This window comes from Diabrotica undecimpunctata, chromosome 3, assembly GCF_040954645.1.
Source record: "Diabrotica undecimpunctata isolate CICGRU chromosome 3, icDiaUnde3, whole genome shotgun sequence".
Lineage (NCBI taxonomy): Eukaryota > Metazoa > Arthropoda > Insecta > Coleoptera > Chrysomelidae > Diabrotica > Diabrotica undecimpunctata.
Window position 1 is genome coordinate 81,156,107 of NC_092805.1, and position 21,732 is coordinate 81,177,838.

The window sequence follows — 21,732 nt, forward strand, 5'->3', positions numbered from 1 at the left end:
TATATATATATATATATATATATATATATATATATATATATATATATATATATATATATATTTATATATATATATATATATATATATATATATATATATATATATATATATATATATATATATAGGAGAGAGAGAGAGAGAGAGAGAGAGAGAGAGAGAGAGAGAGAGAGAGAGAGAGAGAGAGAGAGAGAGAGAGAGAGAGAGAGATGTAAATAGTAGAGGTGGGCTAAATATCGCTACCCTGTGATTAGAAAATAACAATCACGACCTGTGAATAACAACAAAATATACTGTGACTGTGATTTCGGTTTTATTTTATGTCTGTAAGTAGTTCTTGATCGCTAAAACGTGATATATCACGTTCTCTTAGTCGCAAAGTTGTGAAATGAGAGACTTATAGCCAGATAACAAGGAACGAGATAGACTTAGTCAGCGATATTGTGAAGTCTCTTTCTAATGGAAAAGGCAAAAGACAACGATAATAATTAAGTACATCGTTTTTTGATGAATGTGAACATCGCTAGTTTAGTGTAATATTAGTACATAAACAAATATTATTTGAAGAAAATGAAAAGGGTATATAGAGTTTCAGTTTATTGAATTTGAAAGTAAAACATCCTACCATATAGGCTATACCGAAATAATAATTTTATGATGGTCCATAATGGCAACACTTTTTATTCGGGGTTTAATGTACAAACTATTTCGTTGCTCTGTTAAATCACAATCATAGGTAAAAATCACGATCAGAGTTATACCTGTGATTTCAGAATCACAGTTTAGTCAACCAAACTTGAGCAAGATGCTAAAATTGTTTACATTGGGTATCAGTTAAATTCCAACGCAGAGACTCACGGTGATATTAGATCCAGAATTGAGCAAGCCAGAACCATTTTTAGAAGGTTATTATGGTATTATGTAACAGAGAGCTAAAATAGGCATTGCGGATCCACCTACTTCGCTACTACGTGTTCTCTGTCTTATTTTATGCTGTCGAGTCTTGAACTGTGAATAAAACTGACCTAAAATCTAAATCGCCTTAAGGCTTTTGAAATGTGAAGAATTTTAAAAGTTTCTTGGGTGGAGAAGATTCGAGACTCCACAATACTAGAATACACAATACTGAGATTATAAAAAGCATCAAGAAGAGAAAGCTCGAGTACTTCGGACATGTAATGAGAGGTCCGAAATAGAGGTTACAAAATATTATGCAGGGGAAATATCAGGCAAACGTAGTCCAGGACGAAGACAGACTTCATGGTTGAAGAACTTGCGATATGGTTATGGTACTGATCCCCTCCCCCTCCCCTAATCTATGGTACTGATACAAGCGTGCTATTTAGGGTGTCAATGAATAAAATTAAGATAGCTGTGATGGTAAGTGTATTATATTATAATTGGCATAAAGAAAACAAGAGTAAAGTTAACGAATACATGTAATGTCAATTGTCAATGTAAAAAGGTTTTTGATTATTATTTCCCTCTTTCCTGTTAGTTAAAAATACAAGTTTTCACACACACATACTCCACATCACACTAGTAAGCAACTTAGTAAAGACATGGCGCAGAAGAACATTCGTAACTTATACATATATTCTTTTTTATTATTTAATGCTACTTTCTTAATTAAGGTTGATATTGCTCCAAATTTATTTTTTAATTTTTACCATCCCCAAGAGCGAAATCTCTTAATACTTTTATTGACAGTACATAAACTTTTTCCAGTTCTTCTGTCTATTAATAAACTACGACTGTCTATATCTATACGTTTTTTTAACGATTTTCGCATTGGAAATCGATCTGCAAATGTATAATTTAATTCTCATTGTTTACTTAATTCAATAAAAAATAATATCTAACACGCAAAGCTGCTTTCGACGCTAAGTTTAAAACACCCGATAGATCAGTTTCTATTGAAATAGGTATATGTAGGTACCGTTCGAGTCATAAAAAACTGGTACAACTCTTATAACCAAAAATCGTGTTTTTAAGTTGTGTACGTTGATCTTGTCACATGTGTCATTCTAATTTCTAGAGCACCGTTGCCAGTTCAACGAAAATATTATATGAAACCAGCTAAAAACAGGGCTGTGCGACAGACCGCCAGTTTTGAGTGTACTAAAAACCATGATACTATGTTATTCATAGTATCATGCTAAAAACTAAAACATCGATCATTCTCGATCAGTCAATCACATTAAATTTGTTTAAACATGCATCCTAAAAAAATCCCATATTAATTTTGTAATTTTCCATTATCTCAATTAAATACCCATACATTAATTTGTGTCATTAGAATATATGAAAATATTTTGATTCAAAAATTATTATAGATAATCAATCTAGACATAACTTTAAATTATTATAATAAAACATTACAGTCGGATATTAGATTGTAACTGTCACGTTTTGAAAAGCGTTTTTTCGCCCCGGATATTTTATAGTTTATAATACGTAGAATAAAGTATAATATTTTTTTTCACATTTATCGTTCTTATACTAAATAATCAATTAATTTTGGTAGTTTGCCTGTTACTAAACTTATAAATACAAAATACAGGTCGTGTTCGGTAGGCAATTGAAGTATAAAATTACAGTAGACGCATTCCAATGTTCCCTGTGCCAATACAGATACTTCAAACATTTTGGATATTAAGTCAACCTTATCTCTGGTTATTAAATTAATTAGATACGGTTTTTTGTTGTTAATAATCAAAATAATACCTATCTACATTACAATACAATTACAATAATACATTTTTGAACGTTATTTTTTTTTATTTAGATTTTAGTGCAATTCCGTTATCTGTGATGGCAACAACGAAATAATTCACGAACCATTGTGTCCAGTCTGAACCTCTGAACACAGGTTTACATTGGAAAAAAAAGTGTACCAGTTTTATATGACGGGAAGTGTACTAACTTGTTCAAGTGTTTATCAACTTGTGTTGGGCAAATCACAATCAAATCAAATAAAATCAATCAAGCTGCTCCAATAAACTCATCGTATGTTCCGCCTCTGAATTGCTCTGAACACTCGTCGCGGGAAAACACGTGGTGTCGATAAATCAGCTGTTTTCTATCTAATTTATAAATACATAATTTATCTATTTATTTTATGTCTCCCGGTTGGTGATTTGAGATTTAATATTTAACAATAAAATTTTTGAGTAAGTACCCAATACATAATCAACTAAGGTTGCCGCACGTTTTACATGATCTTATTGTTATTCTTTTTTAATAATCTCAATGAAATTAATATCTATTTTCGTATTTATTTATTTTTTAGTATTTGATACTATGGCAACACGAAATGTTTTACTGCTCTCCAGTTCCAAATTGCACGGATTCGAACTGCTGGAATTTGCCGAAAACGAAATTTCGGAATTATTAAATAGGTGAGTATATATATAAAATTATTTAAGATAAAACCATTTTGGACATTTTCAATATTTGTGTTTTACATTTACATATCAAAAGATAGGAAACATACTTATCTGTTTTCTTGATGTTTACCTTTACTAAGTTTTATCAGATAATTGTCAACTTAAGATGGGAGGAGGTATATGTTTACATAAGACCCTGAACAAGTTATAGAAAGAATTTCATGAAATGAAGCTGTCAATTTATTGAATAAATTAGTGTTATTATAACACATATCCAATCTTAAACCTGGCATTATACTGAAATTGTAATGGGAAATATGGATGATAAAAATAAGAATTAAGAGGAAAATTATACATATAAAGATGGAATAATGGACAAGATGTGGTGTGAGTGTGGGAAGTGGGAAGCAACACATAAAAATCAAAAGAATATAAGAAGGAAATGGATGTGGAATCTGATATACTGGCATAGAAAATATCTTAACAGAGTAAAATAAATGCTCTCATTACAACTAATCTGATCGTATATGGGTATCCATGTTAATAATTAAGAAACAGTTTTAAAAAGGTTAAGAAATATCAAAAAGGCCACTATTAGGTACAACTACAAATGTTGCAAAATCATGTTTACAACTAAGAATTACGGAAACAATTATCAAAATTACTTCAGCATTTTCCAATGATGCTGTTCAAGCAAGGAATTTTTAATCTCTGTTATTGCCTGCAATTCTATTTTTTAGCTTAGACAATTAGTCTATTAGCATATCAAACAAGCAATTGGATTATGCACCTAAGTCCTAGATTTTCGTCCAACGTAACCGGAAGGCGATATTTGAACTCTTCATATAATTATGTTTCGATACGATTTCACTAATTTTGAATCATTTTTGCCAAACTTTTTAACCGGAAGTATATATTTGTTCTCGTCGTGCTAAGGCGCGTAGTATAATATATCGCTTTTCATAATTCAAGGTTCTCACCTTTTTTTTTTAATGTAAAATGGGTGAAAACAACAGACTTAAAATATTGTTTAGGCAGGGTTAAAGAGATGATGAGGCATACAATGGATCTAGTCATAGCCGAACAATTTCAAGTTGTCATGTCAGTGTTAGTTATCAAATATACTGAGAAATTCCAACTGGAAAGTGCCCTTATAGAATAATAACCTTGCAAATAAAATACCAGAAGTCAGACAAATTTTTAATTTGTCTGACTTCTGGTATAAAAAGAGTATTTTGGAGAAAACATTGCGGGGAGATGGAAAAGAAACACCAAGGCTTCCTAAAGTTCTCCCCAAGGACCCCCTGATAAGTATACCCTCACTCCAAAAGGAGTAAGGTGGATACACACAGACTGGCAAAGAGACCCTGAAAGTAATTTTCAGAGTATACTTTCCTGCATCTGAAACAAAACTGATGCCACTAAACATATGACAACACCCTGGACTGGAGACCATAACCTACAGTTCAATGGAAAACTGGTGTATGGCAAAAGAAGTGATAGATCAGGATAAAATCAAATGTGCATTAAACTGATTTGTGTCATATAATAAATCATTGGGCCCTGAAGAGATTTATTCAAAATTTCTACAGAACGGAAATAAGTTTATGTACAACTCCTACGAAGTAAGCACAAGAGAGATATACTTAACATTACTGGGGGATACAGTGTCATCACAGGTAGTCTGTTTGCTGTCTGCAGTCTTATCTCCTCTTTTGTGGAATCTGGTCATGGATGTACTAATAGCTGGTCTAACTCCACAATGGCACACATCATGCCCTAGACAATGCGGATGACTTGGTCTTCAAATGTAGAGAAGGAAAAATTTCGAGGGATTCAGTCCTTTTCAAGGATCAAGTACTTGGCGAAATGTATACTGGATGGCCATCCACTAATAGCTGAAGTATTGCGGAAATCAAGCAAGAATCAGCTCAGGGTCATAACAGACTTTCTTACTGAACATGCTTCAGACAAGGGACACCTGTATACAACGGAGCTGTTTCATAGAGCTTTTAAATGGGTTATTAGTTACCATATATTTAAAATAATTTTACAAAATGACGCTCGTCCGCTGTTGTGAATAATTACGTCACAAAACATAAAAACAAGCATACTTTAGTTCAGTTACTCAAAAATTTGTTAATTTAAATCTGCTCAGAAAATAGTTGTGGGAGGGGTGCAGCCTTGGTAGATAATAATACATTTAAAACATACTCGGAGACTCAATTGTCCAAATTAAAAGCTAACATTGTTATTGTATTGGATAATGCACATTGCCATTCTAGGTTAAAGCTTAAAATACCAATAAACACGTTTTAAAAATGAAAAATTTTGTTAAGATATATGTAGTTGATAATTTAGTTAAGAATAAAGGATATTACCAAAGAATATAGACGCTTATATTCTAAGCGTCTATATTCTTTGATATTACGTTTACCGTTGTTGTGTGTGTGGTTAAAATATTGACTGCGAAAGAAGAATGATGCAAAGATCTCTTTCTAATGGTCGGAGTTTATTGCCCACGTGACATGCCCATTACCAAACACGAGTGAGATAGCGGTAGCAACTTAGTAATATAACCAGAGAACAACCGAACACAAATACGATATAACCACATATAACCAAAGAATATAATTCTTTGATATAACTTACATGTTTGTTGTGAGGTCCATTCGCTCAACTCGGGCATATTTTGACAGATTCATAGATGCAAACCTACAACCAAAGCTACAACACAAAAGTTCCTAGCTCACAGTATTAACAGCTTAAATAAACTTTTATTACAGACTTCTTTCATTGAAAAAAAAAAAGAAGAATTATTATAAATAGTGAAAGTGTATACTAAACCCATAAAATTTTGGCTATTACATATTTAAAAAATATATTTCAGTTGTTATAATTTAACGTAAACATGTATTGTCTGGTGCAAATAAATAAACATTGATTGTCGGTAATTCGTAAAGTTCCATTTTAATTGTGTGTGTGTGCTGTTGGTTTCTTTTGACTGTGGACTTAATCCATTAGCCGAACTAATCCATTTTAATTATTAATTATATAATTTTATTTATATAATAATTACTAAATTCACTACAGTTCGCACTGGGAATAGCGAACCGACTATAACAAGTCGAGTGGTAGCTACGCGGTATTGTTTCTGCTTTTGGACCTTGATAATCGGATTCGAATCTTCCACTGAATTTCCTTTTTTTATATAAATTTAATATTAATTATTATTTTATAAGTATAAGTTTATTAGGTAGCTACATAAATAAATAAATAAATTTGCTTATAGAGCTGTAAATTTGAAAAAAAAATGAAGAAAGAATAAGAATGAGAAATACATAATAGGTTGGTATTATTTAAAAATAAATAATTGAAATATTTGTTTATGGCTTTAACTATTTTGTAACTATTTTCAGAATTTTTTCATTTTGTATATTAAAATAAATAAAAATAAACTTCTGTTATTGTAAACATATCTATTCTCTCATAAACAGTTTTTAATTAATAATGTCTAATTATAATAAACCATTTTTAAAGATATATACACATATTTAATATTTTTAAGATTTATTTACAGATTTAAATAATATCTAATAAACGTAATATTGATTATTATTAAATTTATATAAAAAAAGAAAAAAACAGTGCAAGATTCAAACCACGATTATCCAGGTCCAAAAGCAGAAACAATACGGTGTAGCTACTTCTCGACTTGTTACATCAAACATGTGTTATTTTTAAGTTGCTACCTCACTTGTGTGTGGTAGTGGTAGGTGACGCAGCCAATAAAACCCTCCAATTCGAAGGAGATACAGGGACTGCTTTGAATCAATTTTGTCTGTCGCACTGGGAGAACGCGTCTATATTGCAGCGCTCAGTCTAGGTATTATATGTATATGGTTTCATTCGCCTTATCATGACGTTTTACGGTTTCTCCTTACGTCTTTTAAATCCTATTGAAATCCTGTGGTGTCAGTCAAAAACTTTTGTTTGTGACAAAAATTAAACTACAATGTAAGCTGCTACTATTATAGAACTAATAAAAAGTGGATTCTAAAAAATTAGTAAATTTCTTCTTTTTTCAGGAATAAAGTTGAAAATGTTTTGTTTATACCTTACGCTCTAAAAGATCATGATGCATATTTGAAGAATGTGGAAAAACCGTTCAAGAAATGGGGTAAAACATTAACAAATTAACTACCTATCTGATTATAAGTCTGATGTTTCAAGTTAATTATAATTATCATATTATACATAATGTGACACTTTTATTTTACATTATTTCTTTGAATGCCAATGAAGTTGTTTTTTTATTATCAAATGTATATTTTTTAGGCTTTAACATAAGCAGCATCCACACACAAGAACCGTTACTTGCAATTAAAGATGCAGAAGCGATTTTCATAGGAGGAGGAAACACCTTCCGTCTTCTAAAGACATTATATGATTTGAAATTGGTAGAACCAATAAGAAAAAAAGTTCTACAGCAAGGAATGCCTTACATAGGAGCTAGCGCAGGTAAACTGATCTTTAAAATGCTGGTCAAGAATTTTCAGAGTTCTAAATATTAACATAAACTATACATATACAGTATAGGAACTCTCAGATACCTACATATAAATAAATACATACTCTAGATAAGGCTGTCTTAAGCAAAAAGACGTTGATAATAATATCTTTTCGGGTTGCTGTCTTTTAGCATTTTTTGTTCATTTAATATGTTTTCCGATTTTGTGAGAATTTCATTTTCTATGCACATTGTTTAAAATTTACTAAGTAGTTGTGACCTAGTTGTTTTTACGAAGCAAACGAGTTTTATTCGCTATAATTGTTTACCATTAGCGAAAACTAAAACGTTCGTTTACTTATTTGTGTGAATCTGAACATTGCTTTAGTTGAGCATCCAAGGCGTTGATTATACGATCAAAAGTTCCTATACCTATGAGTTTTTTTTATCTACAACTGCTCTTAATACTAGTCTGGAAATGGTATAGGTAGATCGAAATATTTCGAACCAAAGGAAGAATTACCTTAGAAAAACCCACTATTAATAGTAGGTATTGTTTAACTCGGTGTTGGAAGCAGTAGTTAGGAACATTAGGATAAAACTTCAAAGAGCAATATTTATAAATGCTTGTACCAAATTATAATATTCTAAGACGATTTACCGTTAATAAAAACCAATAAAAAAAAATAAGAACCAAAGGGAGCAGAAAATCTTGCGTTAATAATAAATAAGGGAAAACGAAACCTAAATAGAAAACGAACACAGTTATAACTTACTATTTTTACTGGCAATAAGCCACAATTTTACTTTAAAATAAGTTTATTTTGATGTTTCGATTTCCACTTTGGAAATCGTTCTTCTTCTTTAAGTACCATCTCTGCGACGGAGATGGGCAATCATCATGACTATTCGGACTTTAAAGACGGCTGATCTGAAAAGTTCATTTGATGTACATCCGTACCATTCTCTCAGGCTGTTCAATTCCCTACATAATCAATTGGAGCACATTGTATCTCTATCCACGTGTAATATGTCCGAGATATTCCAATTTTCTTGTTTTAATTGTATTTAAGATTTCAATTTCTTTATTCAACCTTCTCAGAACCTCTTTTTTGCGAGGATTCTAGTTTTTTCATTGATGTTTCATTCAAGGTCCAAGCTTCCATTCCATAAAACAAAGTCGAGAAAACGTAGCACCTCTCCAACCTAATTCTTACTTCTAACTTTAAATTTCTTGTGCAGAGCACTCTTCTCATTTTATTGAAATTTGCTTTAGCTTTATTATTCTGATTTTGATTTCCTGGAAGTAATCATTTGTGGAATTAATCATTACTCCAAGATATGCATATTTGTCCACTCGTTCGACATTGGTTCCGTTTATTAGAAGATTCTCGTTATTTCTCTCAGGTTTTGATATTCTCATAAATGTTCATGTCTTCTTGATGTTCATTATTAGACCGTATTCTTTTCCATACTCCGCTATTCTGATCACCAGTCTCAAAAGATCTTCAATATTTTCGGCTAAGATGACAGTGTCATTCGTTAATCTAATGTTGTTAAAGGGAACTCCATTTACCTTTATTCCAGCTGTTTCACCCTCAAAGATCTTTTTTCAGGACCTCTTCCGAGAAGACATTAAAAATAATTTGCGACAATACGCATCCCTGTCTCATCCCACGTCTAATTTCAATTTCCTCTGACAACTGGTTAACATGTACTTTTGCTCGCTGCTTATAGTATAAATTCTATATGATCCTGAGATCATTGTAGTCTATCTTCTTTGATTTCAGGCAATTCATTAATTGTTCATGTCGTATTTTATCGAATGCTGTATTATAAATATAACACACATGTATATCTTTATTTACGTCCTGGCACCTTTGTAACAGTATATTAAGTGAAAGAAAGAGCTTCACGCGTCCCTAGGCCTTTGCGAAACCCAACTTGTGTATAATTAATGTATATGTCCAGTTTATGATAAATATATTAAGGTTATGGATAACTTTTAGTAATAATTTTAGCACATGAGACATCAAGCTAATGGTTGCGGTAATCGCCACATTCTCTTGCGTTTTTCTTTTTGAGGAGACAAATAAAGATCGACGTTAACCAGTCTTTAAGTAATACGCCTAAGGTATAAACTTGATTCAAGATGTCACTAAAACATCAATATGCTGCTCATATATAATTTTTAGTATTTCGAAATTGTTAAATCCCAGTAAAAATAGTAAATTCTATTAACATGCCACAAGAAAATAGCTTCAGAACCATAACACAGTTATAAATTACACATGGAAGAAGTTGACATACAATTTAAAAAGAGTCAAAGAGTGCTTAGTTAGAAGTGAGAATAGAGTCAAATGAACATGAAGAAGATGATATAAAAGCAAGAATAGCGAAATGAAACAGAACCTATGGAACATTACGAACACTAATGAGATCTAAGTATGTATAAATAAATTTAAAATGAAGGATATATAAAACTAACCAGACCTACACTTCCTGAAAAGGTCATCAACCTTTTGGAGAGCTTAGAGAGAAAAGTCTTAAGAGCAACATATATAGGAATCAAGATAGATGAATTCTAGCCCCTATACCTATATCAGTATTGGAAGTGTCTGTAAATTAACAAGAGTTTGTTTGCCATAACTGGCGGGACCGTTGGAAACATAAATTGATAAGGAGCAAAATTCAAACCACAGACGCTATCTAAAATAATTCTAAAACTACAATGAAGATGGACTGGACTAGAGCAGAAGATATCAATATGGAACAAATAGATTGAATGTTGGAGAATATCTACTGTAGAAAGATCAAGAGGTCTTTGACTGCAAATGAGATGGAAGAACGATATTAAGCAAACTTCGGGTCCAATATAGAAAAGACAAATTGACGACAGGAATAAGTGGATACGAAATGGAGATGCTTATATTCATAACATGAGTAGATAATCAGCTATAAATAGATAAAAGGATTTTCGACATTTCAATTCATTCGACATTTCGAAATTCACATAATACTTTAATTTAATATGAAGTTTTTACTACATATCTATCTATATACATTATTATCACATATATCTATATACATAATTTGATGCTTTTTTGTTCTCTATAGGTTCTAATGTGGCTACAGCAAGCATACACACGACAAATGACATGCCTATTGTTTACCCTCCTACCTTTGAAGGTTTGGGATTAGTACCTTTCAATATAAATCCCCATTACATAGACGCAGATCCAAATTCTACACACAAGGGCGAAACTAGGGAAGACAGAATCAGACAGTACCAAGAAGAGGATCATTCTAAAACTGTATTGGGTATTAGAGAAGGATGTATCTTAAACATTAAAGACAATACGCTTGCTGTGAAAGGAGTAAATGGAGGAAGATTATTTGAAAAGTATGTCTTCTTATTATTAGTGACACAAGTAGTAGACAAATAAATTAACTTAGGATAAGTAAAATATTTAAATGTTAAATACAAAAAGGCTTTCCGTTTTTGTCATGAGGAATTATTTTTGTTTTAGGGAAAAGAGCCACGGGACGTTAATGTTGGATCATTTTTAAACTTTCTATTGGAGAGTTCATGACTATAAAATTTGTATAAATAAAACAGTTTTACCTTTTATAAAACGAAGACTTAAGATTCAGATTCAGTAAATATGTTTTAAATATTTTCTGTATAATATTTTAAATAAATCTTTCTTAGGAAGTTTCGTACTCAATTTTGTTCTACCACCTTCTCGCTTTTCCTGTTTTCACTTTCTGTTCTTTATTTTTTATCTGGATATGGTGATTTAGTCATTAGGCAAATTTTCTTAAGAATATTGAACCGCTTCATAAAATCTATTAAAATAATGGTTACGATTTAAAAAAAAAATTATATTAGAACCGTTGTTGAAAGCACATCTTCGAAGCTCTAGAGTTAGTCCAGGATATGACGGTTTTCTGCACAGAATTACTTTTATATGCATGAATTTGCTTAAAATTTTGACAGTGGCTAGAATATAGCTTAAAAATCAAAATCTATCTTACGGCAATATGTGCTTATTCTCTCTGGGTGGTTACCACACTCAGGACTGGAAAAAGTTTATAAAAAAAAAACAAGGTAGTTGCTGGAATAGTGAATTTTAAGACAAAAATTTTCGCTCGAAAGTAGACTTTTATTCATAGAAACAAAAACCCAAACATAAGATGTTGAATAAGTAGAAAATGTAAGTTTTTCATGGAAAATTTATAAAAACTTTTTTAAAGATCTAGAAAAATCTTTAAAATGACCACTGGTAAAAATAATTTGCATAAAAATTAAATAATTAAAATAAAGACCTCTTATACTTATTTTTTGTGACGCAGAAAATAACAAACTCGCCCCCCGCCAAAACCACCCTGTTGAAACTATTCGCTGTTCATTTACAATTTACTTCATTTATATACAAACATTACATTCTGGAAGTGTAACTGGTTTAGAAGGTTTAGTTTTAAAAAAAAATCGAGTTTAAGTGAAGGCACTATTTTCGGAATTTCTCAAAAAAATCCACTTTTTTTTAAATAACTTAACAACTAAAAAAGCTATAGAAACAATTTTAGAATACAAAAAACTTAGCTCTTTTTACTAAATATTTTAATTTTTGTTTATTTTTATAAACTAAAAATTAAACGAGATTTATAATTTAAAGAGGTATGTTTAAAGGTTGTATTCGCATGAGTTTAGCACTATCTTCAAGCAGTTTTAGCGCAACTCTTTTTAAAATGAAGAGCTTGACAAAAATTTAATATACACCGCTTAAAAAATTTAATTGAAAGTTTAAATAAACTAAAATGCTAAAACTAAAAAGAACCTAAGTCTTCAGTAAACAAAGCGGTTTTTTGTACTTTAACATTTTTGCTATATCTTTTTTAGTTGTTGAGTTATTTTGAAAAAAGGGGATTTTTGAGAAATTCCGAAAATAGTGTTTTCACTTGAAACTCAGATTTTTTCAAAACTAAAACTTTTAAATTAGTTAAACTTCCAAAATGTAATGTTTGTATATAAATGAAGTAAAATATAAATAAACAACGAGTAGTATTAACCAGGATGTTTTTGGCTGAGGGTGAGTTTGTTACTTTCTGCGACACAAAAAATATAAGCGGACTTTATTTTAGTTATAACTTACCCTAATTTTCATGCAAATGACTTTTACTAGTAGTCATTTTAAAGGTTTTTTAAGATAGAATGACGGTATTAGATTTTTGTTTTGATAAAGTGCAGCAACAACCGTTGATACGTATTTCGACCTCCTTAAGTCTCTTCAGAACGGTATAGCCACTGCTCTGAACCAAAACAAAAATCTTTCCCGTCCTAGATAATAGTTATTAAAATAACTATATACAGACGTAACTACGCCATCTAAAAACGAAAAGAAATCAAACGATTTCTACTTAGCGAAACCGAATTCAAATCTTAACCACTGTGTTTCCTAAAATTTGCGAAACAAACAGCTGGATGAATTACTCGGCAAGGGAATCTAAAATTGCATTCCACAAGCCGTTCATCCTAGTCAAAATTCGTAGTGAATTCAGTTTCTCGTACTTCCAACGAAGTAAATAACAAAACAGAATGACGGTATTAGATTTTTGTTTTGATAAAGTGCAGCAACACTTGTGGAATGCAATTTTAGATTCCCTTGCCCTAATTCATCCAGCTGTTTGTTTCGCAAATTTTAGGAAACACAGTGGTTAAGATTTGAATTCGGTTTCGCTAAGTAGAAATCGTTTGATTTCTTTTTGTTTTTTAAGATCTTTAAAAAAGATCTCCATGAAAAACTTACCGTTTTTCGGTATAGATTATATGTTTTAGATTTTTGTATTCGAGAAATAAAAGTCTACTTTCGGTGTTAATATCAAGTTTATGGTAATAATAAAAAAGGAATCTCTTTGTTTTATAAGCTTCATTTTATATCCATAAAGGTTTCCCGATAAAAGCTAAATTTTTTAAAACATGCTTTTTTGACGTGTAATTTGTGAACTTTCACGAATTTTGTCACGAATAACTCATAGTCCAGTCGTCAGAGAGTTGACCCCTAAAAATCATACGAATAAGCTGAATTTTGCAGAGAATATTAATTTTGGGACCAAAAAAAAGTACAAAAAAATTTATCACTTTTACCCCCGGTCTTCCCCCTAAAACCTGCCTCACATGGGAGTAAAAACAAAAAAATCGATTTACCAAGAATCTGTCCACCGTAGAAAAAAATATTTCAAATAAAAAAATGTAGCTGAGATAATTTTAAACAAAAATGTTTATAAGCATCTTTTGTGTAGAATGAACCGTTCTCTTAGAAACAACGCTTAAAGTGACCATCGGTTTTGCATGTTAGTTACTTGCGCGAAATCAATGTTCAATAAAATTTGTTTCAGCTGGACGGTAAAAACTCGATATCTTTTAATCCAAATGTCCTATCGACAAAAATCAAGATGCATTTTAAAGGCAAAGAGCGCAGCTTTCGTATGCAGTTTTTGTATTTTGCCGAAAATAAACTCAGTTTTTATAAAGGTGTTAAACTGTTAAAAATAAATTAACATGTCGCGATTTTTGCCATTTTTTACGATTCTTGTGAAATCAATAAAATTGATTAATTTCGTTGACCAGTTGTAGTAAAATTTTCGTTTTTAGAAATCAATCTTTAAAACCTATGACATGAAATTTCAATTTTGAGTTGTGATAACAAATATGAGGCATTTGAAATATGAATAAAAACCGCAGAAATTAATGTTTTACATTACAAACGATCACACGTCACGGGAAATGCATTTAAGAAGACGGTTTTGGGTGGTGTTTATTGCTGAAGTTTTGTTCTTTTGAAAAACGTACTAGTGTAATTGAAAAAAAAAGTTTTAAATGTTTTAGATCGTTTGTTGTGTGGAAGTTTAAATCCAGCGTTTTTTAAGCATATTTCAAATGACTCACATTTTTGTTGCCAAAACTCAAAACTAAAATTTCATGCCATAGGTTTTAAAGGTTAGGCTCTAGTAATCGAAACTTCATAATGACCAGTCAATGAAAGGGATAGATTGTATTGATCTCGTGAGAATCATAAAAAATGGCAACAATCGCGCCACGATTATTTATTTAACATCTGTATGAAATCTAAAAAAAAATGAGTTTATTTGCAACCAAATACAAAAACTGCATACGAAAGTTGAACTCTTTATCTACCTTTAAAACGCATCTTGATTTTTGTCGATAAGTCAGCTATATTTTTTATTTGAAACATTTTTTTTTCTACAGAGTACAGATTCTTGGTAAATTGATTTTTTTGCGTTTTTACCTCCCTGCGAGGGGGGTTTTAGGGGGAAGCCCGGGGGTAAAAGTGGTAAACTTTTTTGCATCTTTTTGGGGTCGCAAAATTAATATGTATGCTCGGCAAAATTCAGCTTGTTCGTATGATTTTTAGAGGTTCAGTGGCATTTTCGTCTCTAGCGACTTTTCGAAAAAACTTCAAATAACGCTTTTGTCTTGAGATTTTTTACTATTTTTACCGTCATATAGATCCTGGATTCCGTAAGCGACAGTATAGACACGACACGAATTAAACAAATTGACAGATAAAAGTAAGGTTATATTTTGTCTGAAGTTCAAAATATCAAAAAAGGTGCGCCAAGGAAATAAGTATAAAAGTGTTTTTTTGGATTGTCTCGATAGATAACAAGCGAGACTCTTGATAATGATATTAAAGGTCAGAAGCCATCGAATCGGCTAGTTCGTAACACGCGCATACTAAAAGGAAATTGGAAGGTTTATTTACTATCAAATAAGTAATTGTTTTTGAAATAAATTTTTACATTAATATTTAGAAAAAAATGTCGCAACCAGATGGAATTCGTAGAAGGACTAAAAGTGTAACTAGAGCCGAGGAAATTCAAGCCGAAAATCAAAAAGCCAGGAAAAACCAACCCGACAAACCGTAAGTTTAAAAAAATGTTCCTTTATTTTTTTAATCAGTTTTAAATATTAGCAATTCAATTTATTTATTTAGCATCCAATAGTAGTAGGTATTATATTCTAGATGACATTGAAACTACTTACTTATCTGTAATTGTTCAAAAACCAGTTTATATAGAAGATGCAGACCAGTCATTTTTAATATGTATTTACATAATATAATCTCTGCTATCAGAACAGGTAATCCTGTCCATGTTGATTATACAAACAAGATAACTATTGGGGAAAGAGTGTACCAAACTGTTACTGGAAAGATTTTACCAAACTGTTGCTGACACTCCAATTAAAGGATTAAGACCTCTTTCCTTTAAATATTCAGTAGTTATTAAAGTTATATGGACATAATATATGAAACCCAAATTTCTTTTATTACATCCCTATTAACACCTTCACTGTGGTTACGAAAAATTTAATTATTTTCTTGTATGCTTACCAGTTGTAATTGACTGGTACTGTCACAATAGACTGGTAGTTCTTAAGAAATGTGAGTGCGATCTATCTGCCAATTTTTAAAGATTTATGTGTAGTAATAGTTGTATACATACAAGGAATATACAAATTTGCTGGAAACTGTATCAGTACCAGGCTATTCCTTTTGGTAAAGCAAAAATTGAAATTTTTAAGAAGTGCATATAATATTTTCAAATAAAATAAAACCAAAACTTTTATTGAGAACAAAATACATATATTTCATAAAATACAAAAATAACAAATGCTAATTATTAGTAAGAATAAGTTTTAAAATTTATGCAATGTGTTTAAAATTAAAACATGGTATAAAGCAGGTTTTCTCTCGCATATGCTGCAGTATGTAGTAACTTTAAATCTTTTTATCAACTTCTTTACTTTTTATTGTTTCCCTCAGCTTCTTGTAACATTCCATACAATTTCGCTTTTTTTTTTGGTACCAGGCTCTTCGGGTTTAGTCAGTATATGTTTTCTCGAAACTGATTTTATATTCGTCATTATCTGAATTAGTTCAGAATTCAGAAGGAGCATAATTAGAATCACAGTCTGAATGGTTGCTAAATGGTTCTTCCTCTGATTCCCCCAAAGTATTTATAATTGTATCTTGGTGCCAATAAAAATTCTGATTGGGGTCTACACAACTACCACTAAACTTGTAGTTGCATTCTGCAACGCCAAATTTACTAATTTAACAATTCTACTACTCATTTTACTCAATTCTTATACAAATATTTTAAACACTATTATGGCTCGACCGAGATAACTAAACCAAACTGGTAATTACAAATGAAATTAATCACCAGATGAATTCATCTGGGAATCTTAAAATGAAAAATAAATAACTTTTATGCGTTACCACTCGAATACAACTGGTACTAAATTATCCCTCTATTAGATAGATCTTTTTCAAACAATAATATAGGTACCTATAATGTTAGTTTTTACCAATGCGTTTCGTTTGTATGTTACTCACCAGATGGAAATACATGTATTTATTTTTAGCCGTAATTTCTGCAAACGTAGTTACCAGTCTTTTTCAACTGGTGGCTCAGTGAAGGTGTTAAGTTCTAAAGGCAAGGAAGAAAATATTTTTGCTATAAAATTTATATTTCAAAATTTCTTTACAACCAGTGCCCTAATCTCAGAATATGTAAAATTATTGCAAAAATTAAATTAACAGTTAACTACCACCATATAAAAATCAGACACTCAAGTATTACAAAATACTTTAATTCCTAGACCTATAAATAAAGATGAAACTTGTGACTAGGCAAAACCAGTAAAATTATCTAAAACCGTTAACAAATAACAAATAAATAAAAAAGGCATCTTTAATGAGGGTATACTTACAAGAGATGTTTCCACTCTCTCTTCAACTATACCATTTATTTGTTATTCACATTAGGTCATGTAATAAGAGGGTTTATAATGTAGTTCCACTAGAAAAATGTCCTAGTTTGCCTCACAAAAAACTTTTTTAATTTTTAAAATGTGCTTTTATTTCTTTATTTTTGTTATTGTTGTGTTTTGGTCTCAAGTTCCAAGATATTTGTATAGTTTGTTTCACGAAAAATGGTTGAGTGCTTAATGGTTACCTGAGTTGATCCTATTGTGTATACAAGAGTCTCTCAATGAACTACCGAAGTACACAGGGTCGCACTTCAGAAAGTTTGTTATTTAATATATTTCATTGGTAGCTGTGTAATACACGATTATAAAAATTTATTAAAGTATATCATATGGTATTTTCAGGTTGTTCAAGTGAATATACTTGATAATTGAACAATTTTTAACATGAAGAAAGTAGTTTTTTTGTTCTACGTTAATAATTGTAGTATATGGATAGTTTATTCAGAAAGGTACTTTTCTTCACACTTTTTACAGGCTTAGGACTGTCAGCAAAAACTGGCGTGTTTAAAAGTTTTTGCTCTTCCTAATCGGATATCGTTAAAAATGTACAGTAATAATAGTTCTATTTACAGTATATACATACAAACGAATACATAATGAAAAAAAATAGATGAATTGAAAAAAAAGTATAGAAAAATATATACAAGTTAATATTTACAAAAAAAATACCCAAAATAACCAAAATATATTTATGAATTCCTAAATACCTAATTCTGTTTCGCTGTCGCTATCCTCTTCAAGATTAATAACAATTGGTTTAATTATGTGATTCAATGTAACATGAATTTTCTACGTTCATGACATGGCATGATTTTTCCAACTTTCTGGGGAGATATCATCAACACATTTCCTTATTAATTCAACTACACTACCACTCAAAGTCGAAGAAACAATTTGTGACCTAACATTTGACTTTAGTTGGTGCCACATTATGCTCTATGGGATTAAATAAACAATAGTAGGGCGGAAGCTGTAACACTGTATGTCCCATATCCTCGGCCAATGCATCACAAACATATACTTTTTTAATAGAAAATGATTTTAACACTTCTAACAGTTCATTTTTTAAATAACTTTCTTCAAAATATATATCGTTTTCTAACAGGTAGTTTTGAATTTCAATTTTCGTGTTACTTGCACTTGGAGACTTATGTAATTGACGACTGTGGTAACTTGCATTGTCCATTACTATCACACTATTTTGAGGAAGGTTAGGTATAAGACAATTCTTAAACCATTGCTCAAAAAGCTCTGCCATTGTATCCTCATGGTAGTCCACGCAGGAGTCTTTAATGTTCTTTGCAGAAAGCCATAAGGCATTTGGGACCCAACCATTTTCTGATCCTGCATGTAAAATTGTTATTCTTTTCCCTTTCGGTAAGATAGTTTCGTAAGATTTTTCATTCTTTTCCCTTTGTTTGATGGAGCTTTTGTTTGACACCCATTGGAAGAATCGGACCATCCTTTGGATGGTGTTTCATGAGTGTCAAACCATGTCTCGTCAAGATAAGTTATTGGTCGATCTTCTGTACGGTACTTTCTTATGCAAGTTAAATATTCAGTACGCCACTTTTGTAAACGATGGGACTCCATAAGCACTTGCCTTTTGTCAATTGTACGATATCTGAAGCCCATTTTAGACAAAATCCTCCAAAGACTAATGCGGCTACAGTTTATTTGTGTATCATCATTAGTAAGCCGTTGTTTTAAAGCATCTAATGTAGGTATCCGTTGCTCTTCGTACATTGTGTAAATTTTTCGTCTTATTAAGTCCTTATCACTTTCGTCAATACATTTGGTAGAACCGACATCCTGACGCTTCCTTCTTGACTTAATGGGATTTGATGTAATTCTTTTCACTGCGGTTAGAGGTATTTTCGTTAAATCAGATATTTCACTGGCAGCAGTATTAGCAGTAAGTCCTCTTGTAAGTAAAGAACTATATATTGTTTTTACGATTTCTCTAGCGCCAGCAGATAAATGCTTTTTCTTTGCTGGAACACTGGAAGAAGCACCATCAATGTTTTTCCACGGACGCCACATAATGCTGTTTTATAGGTATAACACTGGTAACACTTGTAACACTTTCAACTAAATGAAACAAAATGTATTTCTCATCGGTTTTATATACTTTTACAAATTATACAGAATAGAGGGAACCTGTATAATTATTCCAGGAAATACTTAACGATCAACAAATTTATTGTGGTCATTAAAAGATCAACCATTGATAGTGAAACTCACTGTTAAAATGTTTACAACTTTATGAAATAAAATGTATTCTAATCGGTTTTATAATTTTATACGATTTTTTAATCGTTTTTATATTACCAGGAATTTATTATACAAACAAGATAACGACACTCCACAGTAGCTTCAATTTTACCTGAATACTTACCTACTCAACTAATGTTGACTAAGCTGGGGTACTTGCGGTCGGGTTTTATTGCAATCATTAAGCACTCAACCATTTTTCGTGAAATAAACTATACCTGTTATTTTATTCTATTTGGGTTTGCTCTATCATTAGTGTGTAATTTTCATGTTGTGTTTTAGAAACAATTACAATTTTTTTTCTTATTTATTTTAAGTCTAAATATATTGGTTATGATGTTAACAATCTCTTGTAACAATTCAAGGCACTCATGATAGGATAACAGTATTATAACACTAACAGTATATTAACAGTTTTTCACAGCATACTCTGACACACTAGTCTTTAGCATGTATTGTTTTTCGCATTACTACACACATGGATAACAACATTTCTGGGGGATTATTTTTCTTTTATAAAGGGTGACAATTGGCAATAGGACGATTTTGAATTAAATGGTACACAAGAAATTTGCAAGAAAATACTATTTTGTTAACATCAAAATGAAGCTTATATTATGCCATTTACAATCTAATTAAGTATGGAAAATAATCGCTCGATCAATAGTCAGGATTTCCTGGCGAACTGCGTTCTTCAACTCGATGAAATTACGAGGCTTGCTAGCATATATACGACTCTTTAAATACCCCCATAGAAACAAAATCACAAATTAACAGCTCTGGAGACCTTGGAGAACACGGCGAATCTCCGAAACGTGACATGAGTTGTCCTGGGAACAGGTTGTGGAGAATATTCATTGAAGCATGGACAGTCCTGCTGAAACCACACATTCCTTGGGTCTATCCCTTTTCTGCATATTTCTGGAAACAAAAAATTTTGGATCATGTCAACGTAGCGAATAGAATTACTAGTGACGATATGGCCAGCCTCTTCGAAAAAATATGGCCCAATAATGCCAGTCGGACCAATGGCACACCACACTGTGACTTTTTGAGAATGTAAACGTGTAAATGGACGCCCATGAAGATTTCGTGAGTTTTCAGGAGCCCAGTACCTTTAATTAAGTCTGTAGAGTTTCATCTTGGTATTTAATTAATTCTGTTGGTATCTCGTCTGTCCCTGTGGTTTTTCCGTTTTTTGCATCCATTTGCCTGCTCCCTATCTGTAATTATTTATCTTTCTGTTTCGTCCATTTCTTCTAGTTGCTGTTGCCTATTTTAGAACAGCTCTGTTGCAAAACGCAAGATTTGCTGAAAATATCGCAGCTGTCCATGAGAGTTGAAGAGTAGACCACAAGAGTAGAAGAATCTGAGGCAGCCGATTTCACGTCGCTTACATGAACTCGGACTTTCACATACCACAACGTTAATCGCATTTTACGTCGCGACTTAAGACTGCACGCATAAAAAATTCAAAAGACCTAGGTATTGCAGGATAATGATTATAGAGAACGACGTGTATTCATGTCGGTAAAATTAGCATATCCATTTTATAAGGCCGAATTCAGACCAACACTATAATTTATTGCTAATTTATTACGGAAAGAAAAACATTGCTGTAGCCGTTTCGGAGAAATAATGACTATGGTAACTTTATGGTAAAGCTAGCACAGCCATAGCTATATCTCGGCAAGAAAAAG

The 21,732-nt window shown here is 31.4% G+C and overlaps 2 protein-coding genes across 2 annotated transcripts in view; both read left to right on the plus strand.

Annotated features, from left to right (window-relative positions):
• Positions 1–2,806: 2,806 nt before the first annotated feature.
• On the plus strand, positions 2,807–11,611 carry LOC140436954 (alpha-aspartyl dipeptidase). Its single transcript, XM_072526136.1, has 6 exons — positions 2,807–3,170; positions 3,290–3,398; positions 7,475–7,566; positions 7,725–7,907; positions 11,014–11,298; positions 11,425–11,611. Exons 2-6 carry the CDS (start codon positions 3,301–3,303, stop codon positions 11,487–11,489), a joined length of 723 nt encoding a protein of 240 aa, XP_072382237.1. The 5' UTR covers positions 2,807–3,170; positions 3,290–3,300; the 3' UTR covers positions 11,490–11,611.
• Positions 11,612–15,500: 3,889 nt separating this feature from the next.
• Positions 15,501–21,732, plus strand: part of mdy (diacylglycerol O-acyltransferase) — an 80,008-nt gene continuing 73,776 nt past the window's right edge. Inside the window, exon 1 of the mRNA XM_072526139.1 lies at positions 15,501–15,842. Within this exon, the coding sequence (XP_072382240.1) occupies positions 15,739–15,842 (104 nt within the window). The 5' untranslated portion in view covers positions 15,501–15,738. The remainder of the gene's footprint in view (positions 15,843–21,732) is intronic.

Excerpts from the sequence above, each read along its gene's own strand:
- LOC140436954 (XM_072526136.1), top strand. The coding sequence starts at position 3,301 with ATGGCAACACGAAATGTTTTACTGCTCTCCAGTTCCAAATTGCACGGA. Across the intron at positions 7,567-7,724 it reads AAAACCGTTCAAGAAATGGG|GCTTTAACATAAGCAGCATC; the intron begins GTAAAACATTAA and ends TATATTTTTTAG. Across the intron at positions 11,299-11,424 it reads TGGAGGAAGATTATTTGAAA|AGGGAAAAGAGCCACGGGAC; the intron begins AGTATGTCTTCT and ends TATTTTTGTTTT.